Here is a 20,529-nt window from a genome sequence, read left to right as displayed (position 1 = left end):
AATAATACTTAATTTATTCTTATTTACTAGGCTTGTGCGAACAGTAAATTTTAGGTTCGAATTGAATTCAAAGCAAATAGTGATTTGGTCAAATAATTTCGAATCGAATTCAAAATTCGAAATACACATTATTAAAAAAATGAGCATATTTTTCATGACACAACTAACCTGCACAATATTTTTTTTAAATTGAAACAAGGCATGTGAAAATGTCATTCTTTTTGGTTGAAAGGGAAGTGGAAGCAACTTTGAATAGTAGCAGGATTTGACTTTCGGTAGAATGCAAGTGATAACCTGTGAAATACGTTACGTTTTAAAATTTGCATACTTAGAGCACATAAGCCGGTATAACGAGCTTTTAAACTGAAAAAATTATGAATCGATGTGAAGGCGATATGTTCATTTAACCTTGACGTGGGGCTTCGCGGCAGTGCAGATTTGCCCTGGATAGGTGTATTCACGGTATAGCACCACTCCACTGCAGTGAAACCACCTTTATAGGGGGTTAGACGCGGTTTATGTGTATTCATTTGTTTCGAATACTTCGAAATTTAGAATCATTTAAATTCATTTCGAAGCAAACTCAAATACGTACTGTAATATTCGTTCGAATATTCAAACTGTTCGAATATTCGCACAGACATCGTTACAGCTCAGTGTAACTAACCAAGCATTTTTTCATTGCATAGGCGCCTTTACATGTCCATAAAATACACAAGAGCCTAAACCAAGGAAACATGCATATTTTTATTCCTTACCCACTCCTGTTATGAACATTCCAAATGGCTCCCATAGAAAAACACTTTCACATAACATTATGTTGAGGACGTCCTAAAAAAAAGGATACTGTTCTACAGAGAAATTCCTATATAGAGGGCAGCATTTGTGCCTATATTTCATGTTTACAATTTTGTTACATGCAACAGAGCCGTGCTCAAGCAAACCAAAGCTAAGTTTGTTTTAATTGTAAGCAAGAGCAAAAATAAATGGAAAAGACAGAGTGACAATAAAAGCAAACTGCAAACACTCCTGATGTCACTGCAAAACCAGATGCTGACTTATACTCTGCACGCAACTGTGGCTACACTTACTCAACATGATGGTAGAGGTACAAGTACTTGAGGGTGCCTGGCTCCAGGTACTCATGTTGTGCCAGCGTTCCAAACTCCAGATGTCGAAAGTTGAACGTGTCAGTTTCCTGAAGAGGTTAGGCAGGCACTCCGTGTCATTGAATATGATTACATCAGTTCACCATCATGATTATATATTTTTTCACTTCAAGATAAAAGCCTTCTCCTTTTGGGTTGAAGTTGCTCCCTGTACTCAGTTGGCTGACTCCACTCCATAACTGCAAACTCCCTGCCATCGACTGCATTTCCCTTACATTTGCACTCCTGTCCATTTAATGACTTCAGCAAAGATATAGTAGCATTCGATCACTAGACACCTCATTTGCTTACACTGGTATTCTCTCCCTTCACTTCTGCTCTGCATACAACATACAATAAGAACAGTACGAGCATTAGCGTAGTGATTTTAAGTAGCTCGAATTTTTACAGCCTCATTCTAGCGAACATTGTTGGAACAGTTTAGCTTAGCTGCAGCTTGGGCACCTTGACCACCAAGTGCTTTTGCTTTGTACCTCAGCCTCAGTCTCAACCTCAGTCTTTGTACTCAATCTGTCTGCTTGCGGTAGTGGACTGTCTGTCATAGAGAATGGAGCAGAAACATTTCAACACAGCTCTGAAAATGAAGGATGTTGTGCTTAGACCTATATACAGTATAGACCGCTTATAACTTAAAGGGGCCCTGCAACACCTTTCTTAGTTATATTGGAATAGTCTCATTATTGACGTATGACTCTTCACGAGTCATATGCCGCAAAAATTTTTCGAATCCGTCAAGTCTAAGTGGTGTTACCAAATTATAGAGATCACGTTCCGCAGCTTTCTCTCTCAACTCAACGCAGCGAGCGCGCGGAAAGCTGCGCGCGGCGTGAGGGGAGGGAGGGAGGGCCGAGGTGCGAGGAGGCGACGTCAGCGCCGGCGGCATTTTTTTCATTTTTTTCTCTCTGGCGTCTCGGCGCAACCACGTGGTCTGTGCCGCCACTTCCGGTCCGCTTGCGTCATTCTCGTCGAGCGGGGTCGATCGCGCTGTGTATCGCGCGTGCTTGAAAACTGCGCGTCGGTTTGGTAATGTTGGGTGTGCACCTCGAACGCTGTAGTGTTTTCATCGCTCTGCCAACCATGGAAGCAAACGTGCGCGCTCGTTTGGAACGAATGACAGCTGAGATCGGTTTCGGCCCATACTCCGATACACCGCCTCGTAAGACGGCACTGGCAGACGACCCCGAAGCGCCGCCATTACCGAACGCCAGCATTGTTATCGGAGACACGCTGCGCCCGTGCCTCGGTCGGTCGTGAGAACGTGCCGACGATGCAGTTCTCAGCTGACGAGGCAACACTCGAACGGCTGCCCCTCTCAACGGCAACCGGCGATGGTCAAAAGCACAGAAATATTCACGTTTTCGGCACTGCGCATGGCGAAGAAAACGGAACCACGCAACTACGAGCAGACGAGCTGTCGGTGAGACCGGAAGTGCTAATATTAATGTTTGTTCGGTGTTTTTAACGCGATAACAGAATATAAACGTACATATTATCTACTTATTGAACTCAAAATTAACAACGAAAGTAATAATGAGGGTGTTATCGTGATTATAACATCAGCCAATGGTGGAACTGCCGACAATCGCGTCATATTTTGCGGACTAATACATCATTTGTCGAGAGAAGAGGGAGCGATTTTCAGCTGACTTTGAGAATTTATTGTAAATTCCAGGCCGTGCGCATCGCTATAATATTTGGCTCGCGTGTTCTCGGGAGCCTCGACTACCGATCGGCAGCGCTTTTTGAGCATGCTCGAAAAGTGTTGCAGGGCCCCTTTAAGTTGCCAGAGTCGCAAATAACCGCACTATAAGCGGTACCACACTAACCAAAACAGCCTTCTTCAAAGGCTACACTTGCGCAAAACGTGTTGACGCGTTGAGCATGTAGCCTCGCGTGTCCGATAATCGACACATGCGATTCGGGGTGCTTACAACCACTTAAATTTTCAAATGTTCAAAAATTAACTGCCAAATACCCGCATTGCCAAAGAAATGAACACGGGGGAAAAAAGCAAACAAAACAAAGCGCCATCGCGGAAATTCGCCAACTACGTTTCAGGCCACCTCGAGGTATGCGCATTACACAGAAACTATGTCAAATCATGACCGAAATTTCGCGTGCTGAACAATACCGATCGTTCGATTTCACAGGCGCGCACCCGATGTCCAAGACACTGCAATCGAATCAGGAACCACCATTCGAGAGCTGCATGTGCTAACCATGCCCTCATTTTCATTAACGATATGATTCCCTCCCCTTCAAGTGCAGCCATCGCAAGGAGTTTCTTTGATTCCGCACCAAACCGCAACTTTTATCGCCCGCGACCGCTACCGAAAAGCAACCAACGCTGATTGGGCCACGCCTGCGGTTCAGCATGGTGTCATGGGAAGTTTGTCCCAGACATCATGAAGATCGGACGTCGAAAAGATCGCACTCAAGCACTAACCCAAGAACAGCGCGCGTGATACGAAGTTTGTGTTCACGGCCGGGAGATCAATGGCGACAAAAGCCCGCCAAGCTCGTTTAAGTCCACGCACTGGCAGAAAAGGCGAAAGCTCGCCTCATGAAGCCGCAAAACTTTTCAATTTGTGGACGAGGTAGCAAACGCGATATCTGTAGCAAGTGTGATAACGACGACGCTTTTCCCGACAGGAAACTTACTTTAAAGTGCACTTGATGAGGACGCGATCGCACGTTCCACGCGGAGCGCGCGGCCGGCAAGTGGCCGGAGTCTTGCCGGCGCCGGTGCAAAGGCTTCTCCGTCGCCTAGGAAGCCACCATCCTTCTCCACTTTTTTCTTTTTCCTCCCTCCGCCCCTCGTTCTTTCACAGCGCGTGCCCTCGCCCTTCGTAACGACCTCGTCGATCCCTCCCCAGCAATGTACCTCCTTTGAGAACCGCACTTGCTACTGCGTTTGTCAGAAATATTTTTCCGCAACCGCATCATAAACGGTATTTCATCTTAGGGAGCTGCACAATAAGCGGTATGCATATACATGGGGTTCTATGGGAGGGTAAACGGGAGTCGAAAAAGACCGCATTGTAACCGGTCCTGCACTATATGCGGTTACGTTATAAGTGGTCTGCACTGTACACATGTTTTCGCCCAACTGTATGCATCACGGCGGATAAGCAACTTCCAGGCACAGCACTATGTCCACATCCACTCAGAATGACAACTTCGTAAAAGTAATATCAGTGCGATTCGAAGATAAATTTTCACTCAAAGCTGCTCTGGCGTGCAAAGCTAACTAAGGCAATGCCTGCCTCTTTTTTTCAAGAATCTCTGCTGAGTCTTAGATACTAGAAATAGGCGAGAAAAAAAAAACGAAAGGACAGACTGAAGCGAGCGCACAGTGAGCCTGTCCTTTTGTCATTTTTGTGCAGAAACTCTAGAATTTTTAACCCTCCAGCGCCCTGGCAAATCTTGACATGGCTGAAAAAGTTCAAATGGATTTCCAATACTTTTTTGTATTTGTATTTTTTGTTGCCTTTGGGAAGACTCAACTTTTGAAATTTACTGTAAGCTCTTGCTGAACGTAAAACAGTACCTTGTTGGCATATTCCCTGTAGTGCTGCTTGGAGACAAGGCACACACATCCCAGTTGAGCCATGACCCGGAAATCCAGGGGCACTTGCATTTCATAGATGCCCTCAATGTGTGGAGCTGACAACTCCTGCATGATGTCCCTGTGCAAACAAATTAGGTAGAAGGTTCTTAAAATGCATTCAAGCTTCCAAGTGGTGGATTTTCTTCATATCTTTCAACTACCGACACATTGTACGCTCACATGTAAACAGCATAACGCTGTTATATTAAGCTATATTATACACTACATATCCTCTGTAGTTCCTTTTGGGTGCGTACAGAGAGGTGTTCTCTTACTTGATAGGGTACAAAATATGGAAACTAAATCAGCTGAGACTGGTAAGATGTTCCTTTGATACTCCTATTCTCCTTCATTTGGAAGTAAAAGACAGCTTTTAGTATTGGCAAAATTGCAATCGAATTCTTTCTCAAATTTAATGACCAATACCTCACCATTAGTGTTTTAGGTGATGACACAGATTTCAAATAATTTTCTTACATCTGGGTCGCTTTTCTTTTTTTTTTAATGCAGGAAAACTTACAACTCTTCAGGTTGAATCACTGTTTCCTTTAGAGTGTCATGCGGTGATTTCCTAGCAATAAGCAATTAACTAAACTTGAGTTGTGGCTCTCAAAACCCATTACAGCAGAGTGAATGAACCAGAGAAATTTTTAGGGTGACAGCGTCATCCATCTTTCAATTTTTGCATCTTTCTTACTTCTTTCTTAAGCTTCTTCTCATGGTAAGAAAAGCCAATTATGATACTTCAGAATTTGCTAATCAAGTTAAACTTAATATTCCTCTCTATATTCCCTCAAATGCTCGTAAAAGTCAGAGAGAATTAGCAGCAGTAATGAAGAACTCTACTGCAGGTATACATCTTTGCAGGTAGCCTTTGCTTGTTATTCACTATCATAAGCAGTAGCCTTGTAGCAAAGCGGATCCTAAAGCAGCACCAAATGTTTACTAGGTAATGTACAACTAGGTAATGAGCCAAAAAGCAATATTATCACAAGCAAAAATACAAATTCTTCTAGAAAACACTGCAGCTATATCACATCAAACTACTCGAAGGGCACGATAACTATGTGACAGAGATACAAGGCTTGAGGCAAGTCTGCAAGGGTGTTGTAAAGGACCACTGAAGCAAAACCTCCAAGCATTCAATAGCAGAAGCTTTCTTGGTGCCCAGATTCGGGTTGCACATAAAGGTATTATAGTAACAAGGGCATCATGAAGCTGAATCATAGCAACAAGTCATAAAATCAAGATGCAAAATCCAAGTGTAAAGGCAGCCACTACTTAACAGCAGCAGCAAAAATATGCTTCTAAGGCCATCTTGTTTTATCTACGTTTACACTGCAAATGCCGTAGTAAAAGAGAAATTCTTAAAAATCCCCCATAACTCACTCTGTTCGCTGTTGAAATGTGGCCTCTTCTATTGCATACTCATACAAGTTGTATACAGGATGAGACCTTGGTAGATGACGCATCACTTTACGCCAAGCTGTAACAGTTCAAACAGCAAGATTGTGGTTAAAACTACAATGGTGCTTGTTTGCGCCAACAGATAGATGCTCACAGGAAAACAGGGCAAGAAAGGACCTTGGTGCATCACAGTGACAAAAACAGCAGCAACAATTTCAGTTAGTTCATTGATTGATTGATTGATTGATTGATTGATTGATTGATTGATTGATTGATTGATTGATTGATTTGGTATTAACAGCTCAAAGCAATGCAGACCCCAAGTGATATGGGGAGCTTCTGCATAAGTTCGACCAATTGGAGTTATTTAACATGGACTGAATGCTCATTACACAAGAACTTTCTCTTTTTCATTTCACTTCCTTTTGAGCAAGGCCAGTGCAGCCACAAGTCAAACCCGCTACATTGTATTCTGCAGCTGATAACACATATTATCACCACACCGTTGCAGCAGTTGGAAATATGTTCTAAACAAGCACAGCGCTAAGCATGCACCTCGTCTTTTCTTCAAGAAAATGCACTGGCAGAAGAGCTTTTACAATGGTTATGAAAGAAATCCATCATGTAAACAAAATGTATAAAGGGCACAAATCACACTCTTTTGTCTGTAAAGCATATATATAAAAATTATGCATTATTGAAACACCATTGCAAGCATTTCTATGCTCGCAAGAAAATGCCCCATCTGTAGGAGCTATGGGAAAAATAGGCCACCACTGTCGGAAGAAACCTGCAGCATTCCAATTCATGCATTTTTATGTGGCTATGGTCACACTACATTGGAAACGCTGTCGTCATAAAAATGAGTGCTCTAGATTTTCCTTTGCGAAAGGTCTGTTTTTTTGTTTGCCGATGTGTTCACCAGCGCTTTTTATCTTTTAAGATCTGCATAATTTCTTTGCACTGTTTGAATACCACTGTGCAATACCGCCAACCCAGTTTAGTAGTTATTCATGTGCAGTCGCTAAAAAAGATAAAAATGATGGTTAATGTAACTCTTCAAGGTCTGACCTGTATAAGGTCTACTGTAGACTCTCAGTACAGTAGAACCTAGTTGATACGTTTCCAAAAAAAACGCGGAAAATAAACGTATGATCCGGGAAAACATACGATCCAAATCCAGTAAAAATTGAGGCTGACAAGCCCATATTGAGGTGCATGGGCAAAAAACATTTATTTCTCAAAAAACATGGAGGGACTCCTCGATTTTCGAACACCTGGCATCACGCTGGCAGCCAAAGGTCAGTCAGCTAGTTCCAGTCCTGACTGGAAATAACGTCATGGTCACGTGTGTTGAAATCCCGAGACAACCCAAATATTGCAAAATCGAACTCTGGGACAAGCAGCGTAAACGTACAGAAACGCTACCGCCGTGTCAGCAGACGAAACTTTGCGCCGCATGAGCGTCGGTTCTTTCTGCATTGCCGCTTGGAAATATGAGGCTAGGTTTGCCGAAGAGCGGGAGTTATAATCTCAAGAGTAAGCATTTGGCATACGATCACGTACGTTCGCAAGATCACGCGCGACTCGGCCCGTCCGTGAAGAAAATTGCCGCCCCGCTAAAGGCTTAACAAGCTCAACTCTGCGCAGTGCACGTAACAATCGCGGTACAACACGATTTGCGAAATCTCGCGAAAGTGATAAGCGTCCCGAAAGCGACAGCTGCCCGCGGCTATCGCATACTATGTCGCACACTCGCGCTGATCAGTTTGCACGCTGTCTTAACTTGAGACATGCGCTGGTATGTTCGCCGCCACTCGTAATCGCACCATCTCGCACAGCGGAACAGGCTTTAAAAGGTAACGCCCTGCGTAATGGCAACTGAAGGTGAAGTCCCCAAGCGCCCGCATTGCGATCCGTCGAGTCCTCACAAAGATGGCGGCGAGCGCGCATCCGTCTCGCCTGATCACCAGAAAACTCCCAGATATCTTCCAGAAAAAAATTTTTCTGGCAGCTTCTGACGACCCGCTGGTGGGCAGAATTGTCCAGCCAGAGAAAAACGAACGCGCCGCGCGATGGGCGGAGCGACCCGAAAACGAACGCGCTCCGGGAGAAAAGTGTGGGGGAAATTAGCCATATTCGCTGGGCACAATGGCGGCGTTGCTGTGGTTACATGTCGCGGCGTTGCTGTGGTTATGTGTCACGGCGTGCTGTGCAGCGGCGGCGATGCGGCGACGGCATGTGCTTTTCCGTAGGTCTTGGTACCGAACCGTAGCGGACTGGACGAGCGACAGCCTCGATTCTTTGGCCGTATTGTTAGTTCCCCCGGCTGTTGTAGCCATGGGGTCTGAACAAAAGTGTGTGGAACGAGTGTGCATCTATGTACCGTGCTACGGATGAAGGATTTGCAATGCTCAGCAAAATCGTGCCACGTGCTACAGAAAAGACTTTTCTTTTTTTTAAAGCCGTTTGAAGATTCTGACGGCCAGCATCGCCGCCTGCCTTGGGGTCGGAGTGTGGTTGACAGAGAGCGGCGATCGAGCAATTCGGAGAAGACACGGAGGGGACAATCGAGCAATTCGGAGAAGACACGGAGGGGACAATCGAGCAATTCGGAAGAGACGTGGAGGGGACAATTGAGAAAAGCAGAGAAAGCACGGAGGGGGGAAAAGCGCGCGGCGGCTGTCTGCCACTTCACGCTTCACGAGTACACGAGAGGGCCCTTTTTGTGTGCCTGAATGGGAGTTTCTGACTACAAAACGTATCATACGACCGCAGTTTTCCGTGGTGCTGAACGTTGCTGCCGAATAATCGTATTTTCCGGGAACGTATTAACTGGAACGTATTGCACACAGCTGTATTGGGTTATTTTTAATCGTACTAAGCGGGAACATATCAACGAGGTTCTACTGTAAATGGAAATCTCTTAAATAGAATTGCTGTTTAATCAAAACAACTGCCTCCAATATGATTGGTTTCATACTTGAATTCTTCATTTATCAGTGAATGGGGCTCCTTTTAAATGGAACATAATTCCCTGGTCCATTCCGGTTCTGTCTAATGAGAGTATACTGTATAATAACTCTAATACAGTAAAAGCTCGTTAATTTGACTCTCGTTAATTCGGAAAATCGGTTAATTCGGACACGTCATCTGGTCCCTGTAAATATATGCATCACTCTATGAGACTGGGCGCTTGTTATTTCGGACAGATCTGACCGCAAATCGGATAATTCGGCGACTTTCGGGCCGCTGGCGAGGCTCGAAAACGAAAAAAGAACCATTCGAAACAAAAGTGAAGCTCAAACGCTGCATCGCCATGGACATCAATTACAGTTGAACCCCTTTATAAGAGGCACGCATGGGGGAGAAATTCTTGCCTGTTATACGAGGTGTCTCTTATAAGCAGGGTACTAAGTTAGGCATTTTCCTATCAACCCTTACTTTCATGTAGCACGCTGGTGTCTCTTATACCCCACGTGTCTCTTATATCAGTGTCTCTTATAAAGGGGTTCAACTGTATCGGCTTGGCTTGACTTGAGACTGGTTGAACGCCTTTTCTTCGCGTGCAATAGCGTGTGGGTATGGCGCGGTGTCATTTTTGTTGTTCCCGTTGGTGTGCTGCATCGTTGAACGCCGTTTTATCGAGGAACGATTCAGTACGGCTCCTTTAGCTTGATCGTTGCTGGTGCTTTTGTGCTGACTTCTCGTGTGAACGCACTCTCCGCCGATGGCAACGCCGGGGAAGCGGCCCAAGTACGAGGCCAAGGACTTCACCACCAAAGTAGAAATTTTGCATGCCCTGAAAAATGGGCTCTCCCGACAAGAAGTAGCTCCTGTGCCATGACGTCGGCAAACAATACGTGAGTCTCCTGAGCGCAGTTAGCATTCTTCGCGTATGTGTGCCAGAGCACGCCTGCGCACGCCATTGCCAACTGTTTCAGGCACAGTGGCTTTGTTGTACCCGACTCCAGCAATGCCGCAGTGGCCGAAGTGTCGCCGAACGATGGTGCCGATGACGGGCAGGATTTCGGAAGTGTTATGCCTGATGCAGTGACACTCGACGATTATATCGGCATTGATGGCGTTACCACTGCCGGCTCTCTGACTGATGAGCAAATCGTCAAGGAAGTGATGCATGGCGACGAATCCGAGAACGAAGAGCCTGAAGAGGAGCAGCCACACCATGAGCCACGCAGGCCCCCTCGTACTGTGAAGGAAGCTGCGGAGGCCCTCGTCGTCCTTAAAGAATTTCGTTTTGGCACTGCAGACAGCATGCGAGCTGCTGAGCACCTTGAAGGGCTCAGAAAAACTGTGTCCGCGCGAATTTCTGCTCGAAAACAGAGACGCATCCGCGATTACCTTGTAAAGTAAAGGTATGTTGAAAAAACTCTTGCATTTATTGTGTTTATTTCGACCATTCGATAATTCGGACATTCGGTTAATTCGGACATTTTTTCCGGTCCCTACAAATCCGAATTAACGAGCTTTTACTGTATACACATTTTAAATTTGGAGCATGAGCCAGCAGCTGTCCTTGACATAGCAGACACTGCTATGAACATATGAGCCACATCTTGCACTCGTAGTTTTTAACCCTTTGCGGTCCAGAACATTTGCCCACTTTCTGGTCGTTCTGGTCCAAAAATATTTCGCCAGTTTCGAGCCCCGCAACAGGAAAACATCTGTGCAAGAAAAACTCATTGGATGTGCTTACTATTTGCGTTCATATTGTGCCTAAGTCTTTAAGCGATATTTGGGCAGTGTGTGGTGCCTGAAAGAGGACCACTGTAGCCGTGTTATGTTGTCGAGAGGGCCCAACAACAGGCCGCAAAGGCTTAACTTGGTTCAAAAACATTCTCTTAAAGGGACACTAAAGAGAAACAATGAATCGGTTCGGATAGATAAATTGTGCTCTGAGGACTCTAATGTCGTTAATTTCACCATCACAGGTTTATTAACAGAGGAGAAAATCAAGTTCAAAGTTTCATTTTTTAAATTTCGAGCCAAAATCTCCCCGCGTGACGTCACAGATTTCAAAGTGTATTTATCGCATTTTGGTGCCACTGGCTCAACAAAATTACCCCAAGCTTGGTATGTTAAGTCTATGGCACCCTCAGAGGACAATGCACTTCATTTTTACCGATTAGGAACTATGTAGTCCCTAATAGGCGCCGTCAAAACATGTGACGTCACGGTGAGTGGTGCAGAAACTTCTAGGTGGCGTCGCCACCCACATTTTGTTTTTGCGCGTTTTCTCGCTTACTAAGCGTCTTCTCGCAGCAAGCGTGCTGTTTTTGGTATTGTGAAAGAGTACTTTACTAATACAGTAAAAGCCCGTTAATTCGGAAAATCGGTTAATTCGGACACGTCATCTGGTCCCTGTAAATATACGCATCACTCTATGAGACTGGGCGCTCGTTATTTCGGACAGATTTTACCGCAAATCAGATAATTCGGCGATTTTCGGGCCACTGGCGAGGCTCGAAAACGAAAAAAGAACAATTCGAAACAGAAGTGAAGCTCAAACACAGCATCGCCATGGACATCAATTGTCGACTTGGCTTGACTTGAGACTGGTTGAACGCCTTTTCTTCGCGTGTGTTGTTTGCGGTGCCATTTTAATGCTTTGTTCCCGTTGGTGTGCTGCATCGTTGAACGTCGTTTTATCGAGGAACGATTCAGTACGGCTCCTTTAGCTTGATTGTTGCTGGTGCTTATATGCTGACTTTTCATGTGAACGCACTCTCCGCCGATGGCAACGCCGGCAAAGCGGCCCAAGTACGAGGCGAAGGACTTTACCACCAAAGTAGAAATTTTGCGTGCCCTGAAAAATGGGCTCTGCCGACAAGAAGTTGCTCCTGTGCCATGACGTCGGCAAACAATACGACGTGAGTCTCCTGAGCGCAGTTAGCATTCTTGCGTATGTGTGGCAGAACACGCCTGCGCACGTCATTGCCAACTGTTTCAGCCACAGTGGCTTTGTTGTACCCAAATCCAGCGATGCCGAAGTGTCGCCAGACGACGGTGCCGACGATGGGCAGGATTTCGGAAGTGTTATGCCTGATGCAGTGACACTAGAGGATTATATCGGCATTGATGATGGCGTTGCCACTGCCGGCTGTCTGACTGATGACCAAATCGTCAAGGAAGTGATGCATGGCAACGAATCCGAGAACGAAGAGCCTGAAGAGGAGCAGCCACACCATGAGCCACACAGGCCCCCTCGCACTGTGAAGGAAGTCGCGGAGGCCCTCGTCATCCTTGAAGAATTTTGTTTTGGCACTGCAGACAGCATGCGGGCTGCTGAGCACCTTGAAGGGCTCAGAAAAATTGTGTCCGCGCGAATTTCTGCTCGAAAACAAACATGCATCCGCGATTACTTTGTAAAGTAAAGGTATGTTGAAAAAACTCTTGCATTTATTGTGTTTATTTTGACCATTCGATAATTCGGACATTCGGTTAATTTGGACATTTTTTCCGATCCCTAGAAATCCGAATTAACGAGCTTTTACTGTATGAAATAAATCGTTTTGCTCTTTAGTGTCCCTTTAAGTTGGAAGCCACAGAAGAAAAAGTGCATCAGATTGATATGGATAGGGCATAATCTCAAAGGTCTCACTCAGGCTCTCTTCCTCCTTGGGCACCTTGGAGTTCACGTAAAAGATCCTAGGCACAACCAGGCGCAGCTGGTGCAGCTCGGCACCCACCAGAGCCCACAGTCGAAACACGCCAGGCGTACCCATCTGGTCCAACTGCAAACCAGCAAAACAAGGGTACACATTGTTAAAAGGGTCATGAGCCACCCCTCGGGCTTGGTGAGAAAACACATCCTGAGGATAGCAGACACCGCTATGAACATATCAGCCAAATCTTGCAGTCGTGCGCAACAAGGAGAGCTTACAAGTGGAGTGCAGAGTTGTCATTTTCTAAGGCACCCTCTTTTCATACAGAGGTCCAACCTCACTCGCTTCGAGGCTGCTGGCGCCCACATCCTGAGGTGAAACAGCAGATGGAATGCTGTTGACTAATAGCCGACATAAATCAAATGCGGCGTTTGGATCAGATCTGCTTCTCGACATGGGGTGCCGGCACAAACCGGTGCAGAGTTCCATAGTCCGGTAACGTTAGACAGTGAGCCACGCTTGTACACAAAAATAACGAGAGAGAGAGCAATCACGTTTTATCACGTGCACTCAAGGTCATGACACGCGCTTATGTAACTTCTTTCCCCTGTGCCATCCCTCTCTGTGTAGCTTACGGCGTGCTTGTCGGGATGAGGGGAGAAAGAAAAGGCTTAAGCACGCGACAACTCTGTAATTCCACTCGATTCGACGAATTCAAGAAATTCTTGCGGCAATCAATTCATGAGGCAATAAACTCCGATACTGCAGTTATTCGATGATTATTTGAGAATGTTGTTCTTAACCCCTTTAAATATCAATTAAATTATCGAATTCAACGTGTCAAAACCGTAATACGGTTATACGAGGCAAGCCTTGATCGCGCTCTTGGAATTAATTTTGACTCAAACACCTTGGGTTTACTAATGTGCACCATAATCTGAGTATACGGCCGTTTTTGCATTCTGAACCATCAAAATGCAGCCGCTGCAGTCGGGAATCAGGCCCACGCCTTCGCGTTTAGATGTGCGACACTATAGCCGATGAGCCACCGCGATGGGTCAGCACACGCCGTTGCTTTACATACGTACACGTATGTGCAGTGCTTGACAGTGACACTTTCTTGTGCAATTGTCGTCACTTGAGTGCACACCGAAAAGCCCCTCAGTGCCATGCTTAACAGAACTGACAACCACCCATTCAGAAACCGAAATTCTTGGCCTCTTGTCTCATCTGACGACCAGCCCAAACTGCTCTAAAAGTGCTTGCGTGTCTTTTTTAGAAAAGGTTCGAGACTGAATGAACAGTGTGAGGACAGACATGCTTTTCTCTTTGTTCCTGCCCTTACCCCCATCTTCCTGTGAAGAGTAGCCAAGTGAACAATTAACCTGGTTAACCTCTCTGGTTTTCACCTCTTGTTCTCTCTCTCTCTCTTGACTGTGACAGTCAAAACGATGCAGGCTATATTGCTGTCCAAACAAGATGGTGGCTGAGAAGGCAGAAAAAGTTGCCAGAAACATCACCGGCTCACAGGAAGACATAGCCATGGTTTCTTACGTGCCTTATGTAAGCTAAATTGAATTTTTCATGGGTTTGAACATGAAATAAATTTAGAACACAGCAATTTTATGGGCTTTTCTTAGCTTCCTCTTGTTAACAAGAGTGGGTGTCTTCCAGATGCATTGAATTACTACGACGGCTAAGGCTCGATGCCATCTCCTAAGCTGTCTAAAATGCGGTCTAGAATTGAAAACACAGCCCTCAATTAACAAACACGTAAATAACGAGTAAATAAATGCATAAAAGTAACAAACCTGAATGATTTGCCAGGGCAAATCAAGAAGATTACGCTGCGCCCTGCGCAGAAAGCTTCCCAGCGTGCCAGTCGTGCCAGCCCGAATGGCAGCCCCTTTAGCGGGAGCTGCTGCAGTCTTGTCCGTGGCACCTGAATGGCTGTTGGCACCACGGTTCAACCGCTTTGTACGATCTTGCCGCTGCCGCTTCTGGTGTGCCCACTTCTTCTTGTGAAACTGCAGCCACTCAATCATCTCTGCCTGCGAAGAGGTGCAATGCAAGTGGATGTATATATACCACGTGTAGACAACCTTAATATTGAAACGGGTATCTCATCTCATCTCATCAGAACATCTCATCACGGAATTTCTTGTTCTACCACGGTGCACTCATGATGTGATTCTCGGGATCGACTTTCTTCAAGACTGTGGTGCTTCCGTTAACTGTGGCACAGGCGAAATTACGTTGAATGGCGCGCTTCTCTCTACTCTTGCCGATACATCCTTACCAGAGGAAAACTATTTTGTCGTATCGAACGATTCGCTTATAGCGCCGTGGTCTCTATCGCGTGTTCCTGTTAATGTTGCTGCGTCCGACCTTTCATCGTTCGACGCCCAAACCCAACCACTTGCGACGGGTTGCGTGAAGAAAGATGTACTTGTGCCGCGTTCTCTCGTGACTGTTGTGAATGGCGCCTCAAATTTGTGGGCTTTCAATTGTTCTTCGGTGCCTGCTATTCTCCCGCGCGATATGAAGCTCGCTAAATTTGACGAAGTTACTTACAGCTCTATTACAGTTTTAAGCGAGGAGGAGCAGTCTCAAAAAAGCGACCCCCAACGAAGCAGTTCTGAAGAACAGGTCTTACGGATGATCAGCAAGTCGCTGCCCTCACATGAACGCCACGCTCTTGCACGAGTCCTTCTGACACATCTTTCTGTCTTCGATTTCACACAAGGCGACACGGAGGCTTCACTACCACGTTCTCGTGCTCACCACAGAATTGACACCGGATCTGCACACCCGATTCGTCAAAAGCCATACCGCGTGTCTTCGACAGAAAGGACAGTTATAGCAGAACAGGTGACTGATATGTTACGAAAGGGCGTTGTGAAAGAGTCATCTAGTCCGTGGGCAGCACCAGTGATCTTGGTAAAGAAGAAGGATGGCTCGTGGCGGTTCTGTGTTGATTACAGAAAACTAAACTCGGTCACCAAAAAGGATGTGTATCCGCTTCCTAGAATTGATGATGTCATCGACTGCCTACATTCCGCTGCCTACTTTTCGTCGCTGGATTTGCGATCAGGGTATTGGCAGATACCCATGCACCCAAACGACAAGGAGAAAACGGCCTTCGTGACGCCCGACGGCCTTTATGAATTTAATGTTATGCCGTTCGGCCTTTGTAATGCGCCAGCAACGTTCGAACGATTTATGGACACTATACTTCGTGGACTTAAATGGGAAATTTGTTTGTGCTACCTCGATGATGTGGTGATTTTTGGCAGCACACTGAACGAGCATAACAGACGCCTCGGTCTCGTTTTGGATTGCGTAGAAAAGGCCGGCTTGATCCTAAACTCAAAGAAATGTCGTTTCGGTGAAACGGAGACGTTAGTACTTGGGCATCTCGTGGACAAAAACGGTGTGAGGCCAGACCCACGAAAGATCGAGGCCGTCAGCTCTTTCGAACCACCTAAGTCCGTGCGGGAGCTGAGGAGCTTCTTGGGCTTATGCTCGTATTTTCGTCGATTCGTTCCAAGGTTCGCAGACGTGGTGCATCCCCTAACATGTCTTCTCCAAAAAGACGTGCCTTTCAAGTGGACTTCGGCTTGCGACGAGGCGTTCCGCCAGCTAAAGTTTCTGCTAACGTCGGGGCCTATATTGCGTCACTTCGATGCGTCTTCGCCGACAGAAGTGCACGCCGATGCTAGTGGCATCGGCATCGGTGCCGTACTAGTGCAGCGTCATCAAGGGGCTGAACACGTCGTGGCTTATGCTAGCCGCTCTTTCAGTAAGGCTGAGCGCAACTATACCGTGACAGAACAAGAATGCTTGGCAGCTGTTTTCGCGGTACACAAATTTCGACCTTATATCTACGGACGCCCGTTCACAATCGTCACCGACCACCACGCTTTATGCTGGCTGGTGAATCTCCGTGACCCAAGTGGACGACTTGCACGTTGGGCTCTTCGACTACAGGAGTACGACTTCGTCATCTCGTACAAGTCTGGACGTCACCACGCCGATGCAGACTGTCTCTCCCGCCTTCCTCTGACGACGACCGAGTGTGACGAAGACAGTTTTGATGACTGCATTGCCCACATTTCTGCCACATTCCCAGACTCGACGACTTTCAAGACAGAACAAAAAAATGATATTGGTTTGGAACCACTATTCGTCGCTGCAACGCGTCCTGGAGCCACCGGTCGCTTTTGTGTCCGTGACGGCTTGCTTTACAAGACGAATTATTCGGCTAAAGGCGCACGCTTCCTTCTGGTCGTGCCACAGAGTCTGCGATTGGAAATACTGAGAGCCATGCACGACGATGCGACCGCTGGTCACTTCGGGTTCATCAGAACTTTGAACCGGATACAGGAGCGCTTTTACTGGCCCAGAATGCGAGACACCGTCAAGCACTATGTCGCAAGTTGCGAACAGTGTCAACGCTACAAGCGCCCTTCGACTTCTCCGCCAGGTCTTCTCCAACCACTGTCACCGCCTCGTCTACCATTTGAACAAGTGGGCATTGATCTTTTAGGCCCATTTCCACGATCATCTAACGACAATCGATGGGTGATAGTATGTGTCGACCACCTGACCCGCTACGCAGAAACGGCGGCCATACCATCTTCGACAGCTGCGTGCGTTGCAATGTTTTTGCTTCGATTTATTATTCTTCGACATGGTCCTCCCCGTGTGATCATTAGTGATCGTGGTCGTCAGTTCGTCGCGGACGCCGTAGAAGAACTGGTTCGTCTGTGCAATTCGCAGTTCCGCCATTCATCGCCTTATCACCCTCAGACGAATGGGCTTGTAGAGCGTACGAACAGAACTCTGACTAACATGTTGGCCATGTACGTATCTTCCGACCACAAAGACTGGGATGATGTTCTCCCCTTCATCACTTATGCTTATAATACTGCAAAGCATGAGACGACCGATTACAGTCCATTTTACCTCCTTTACGCACGTCCACCGCTAAGCTGCATCGACACGATACTACCGTTTGACTTTCATAGCGACTACTCTGTCGCCAGAACGCTGTGTCTTGCCGAAGAAGCCCGGCGGATTGCTCGCCTTCGTACTGTGGCATCGCAGCAGCGATCGAAAGAACGCTATGACAGCCACCATCAGGCTGTCTCGTACTCTAAAGGAGACTTCGTGTGGTTGTGGACCCCGCAACGTAAACCTGGCTTATGCGAAAAGTTTTTACCCCAGTACACGGGCCCGTTCGTCATCGTTGATCGCTTGAGCGATTTGACGTACGTGGTGGCGCGCTTGACGTCAGCTGGCCGTCGGTCAAGCCGGACCCAGCTGGTACATGTTGCCCGTCTTAAGCGGTTTCACTCTACACATACTAAGTGATTCGGACTCGCCCAGCGGGCTTCGTCTGGGAACCGGGGAATGAAACGGGTATGAGCCGAGCGAGAAGAAGAAGAAGAGGACGTAAACTGGTCGAGCCTACCGACGCCATCATTCCCTGACCATCAACCTCGCCCTGTAAATAAACATAATTCAACCGTACCCGTAACAATATTATCACCAGTGACTATACAACTTAACTAGTTCTGGGGTATTACGTGCCAATACAATGAGTGCACTGTAGGTGCCAAAACAATGATTTGACTATGAGGCACACTGTACAGGGGTTCTTTACGAGAATCTAAATCTAAGCATCCAGGTGTTTTTGCATTTTACCCCTATCGAAATGCAAGCACCGTGGCCAGCAATCGAGCCTGTGCCCTCACACTTAGCAATGCAAACACCATAGCCCAGGGGTCTCAATCTCACCTCAGCTAGCAGGCCGCATTCACAAAATTTCGCCTCCCGCAAGGGCCGGGACAGTGAAGAGGATTGCATTGCAGCAGGGGGTGGGGGTGGGGTCAGTGACATGAACAAAATGCCAGCTAACATTGCCATTTGAAAGAAGGCCTTCCCCGTACCTGATGTACGGGTCGTTTCTGAAGGGGATTTGGCATTAGGATTCAAGAAACAAATTGATACCGATCTCCAAAATGACTAAAATCTGGACGCCGATTCTGAAATTGGTATAATTTTTATTCCACGATTATGTTTTAAAACATGGTGACCGCATGGGGTGCCTCACGAAAAAAATTTTCAAGACCAGTGACGTCTGTGTAACTCATGAACATACTTAAAGGGGCCCTGCAACCCCTTTCCAAGCAATGATCAAATGGCTTCATTAAAGGAGTTTAAGTGTCACGAATCGACTGCCACAAACATTTTTTCGAATCCGTCAAGTGCGAGCGGAGTTACAGGGATTTTCTGCTCACTTTAAACACTTTTTCTCTCCTCTCGTATTAACGAGTGCACTGAAAGCTACGCAAAGGGGAGATAAAAAGGGGGCAAGAAAAGGGGGTCCGGTGGTCAGCGCACATCATGACCTTGAGTACATTCTTTTTTTTTTCTTCGAACGTGTGGCTTACTTTCAGTATGACCGCGAGCGCGCATGCGGCGGCAGTAACTATGCAGCTTATGATGCCCAAATCATCCGATGGCCGTGGAATTTCGGTTTATGATGCCCCCACTTGGGTTTATGACATCAATTGTTGAGAGAAGAGGGAGCGATTTCTAGCTGACTTTGTGAATTTATATAGTAAAATTCAGGCCACGTGCTGTGCTATAATGTTTGGCTCACGTGCACTCAGGAGCCTGGACTACCCATCGGCAGCGTTTTCTAACCATGCTCAAAAAGTGTTGCAGGGTCCCTTTAAGAAAATTTAAAAAATATATGGGACAAAGACAGTCGCACGTGTGCCAGGCCACTAGCAAAAGCATGCGGCCCGCGGGCCACGTGCTTGGGACTCCTGCTTAGCCACTAAGCCACCACACTGAGTGCGCTGTAGGTGGCAGAGGTGTGCCTTGAATGAAGTTCAAAGCCACTTACTCTGGTCTGTCCAAGTGGTGGAGGTGGCCCCAGTGTTTCCCGCCATGACTTCTTCAAGCTCTCTTCTTTGCTATTTTCGGGTGACCGTCCCCTCTTCCTGTGAGTCACGGTTGCTACCACTGGTCTCGCTTCCGAGCTGCGGCCAGGCTGCCCGAGGTCCTCAATGTCAGCCATCTCGGCTGAATCCTCAGCGACGGCCTGAAGCAAAGTAGGCCATGCATGTAAAACCTGCTTGTTTATTAAGCATTCAGGCGCACAAGAAAAAGGAAGTGAATAAACAGGGCGAGCACAAATGAGCACCAATTTCAATGAATGATTTCATTTGAAATGCATTATGCGCACAAATAAGGACCCACACCAGCAAAAGATGCCAAATGACTTTTTAATATATAGGATAAGTGGCTTCCATAGAATTAGCATGAGTCTTTGAACTAAACATTAGAGCACATGGCAGGTTTAAGGCAGTTCTCACGTAAGTTGTTAAAGTAGTTTGCGTGCAGGTACTTGCTATAAATTACAACACAGAACCCACCAAGACTGAGCTTATAATCTAGGTTTAGATAAATGGTAGAACAGTTTAAAGCAGCTGTACCTAGTGAAAGCGATCTCAAAGCAGCAGAAGTCCTACAATGTGGACAATGCCAGCGCTGTTGTGCACAAAAACACACACAATGTCACTTGGAAGTTAAAGGCAATCAGAGGCAGAGCCGAGGGGGGGGGTTCAACCCCTCCCCCCGCCCTGAGATATTTAGATTTCGCATGTGTATATAATATATACACGCACACGTAAAATGCACA

General features: G+C 46.5%; 1 protein-coding gene across 1 annotated transcript in view; it reads right to left on the bottom strand.

Moving 5' to 3' along the window:
- Window positions 1-20,529, bottom strand: part of LOC119393891 (DNA polymerase epsilon catalytic subunit A) — a 102,712-nt gene that overhangs the window by 32,223 nt on the left and 49,960 nt on the right. The window contains exons 28-33 of the mRNA XM_037661081.2: window positions 19,732-19,929; window positions 14,624-14,863; window positions 12,809-12,941; window positions 6,169-6,265; window positions 4,720-4,858; window positions 1,092-1,198 (exon numbers count right to left, since the gene is read on the bottom strand). Of these exons, the coding sequence (XP_037517009.1) occupies window positions 1,092-1,198; window positions 4,720-4,858; window positions 6,169-6,265; window positions 12,809-12,941; window positions 14,624-14,863; window positions 19,732-19,929 (914 nt within the window). The remainder of the gene's footprint in view (window positions 1-1,091; window positions 1,199-4,719; window positions 4,859-6,168; window positions 6,266-12,808; window positions 12,942-14,623; window positions 14,864-19,731; window positions 19,930-20,529) is intronic.

This window comes from Rhipicephalus sanguineus, chromosome 5 (assembly GCF_013339695.2).
Source record: "Rhipicephalus sanguineus isolate Rsan-2018 chromosome 5, BIME_Rsan_1.4, whole genome shotgun sequence".
Taxonomy (NCBI): Eukaryota; Metazoa; Arthropoda; class Arachnida; order Ixodida; family Ixodidae; genus Rhipicephalus; species Rhipicephalus sanguineus.
The sequence above is the reverse complement of the archived record's forward strand: the minus strand, read 5'-3'. Positions and strand labels throughout refer to the sequence as shown.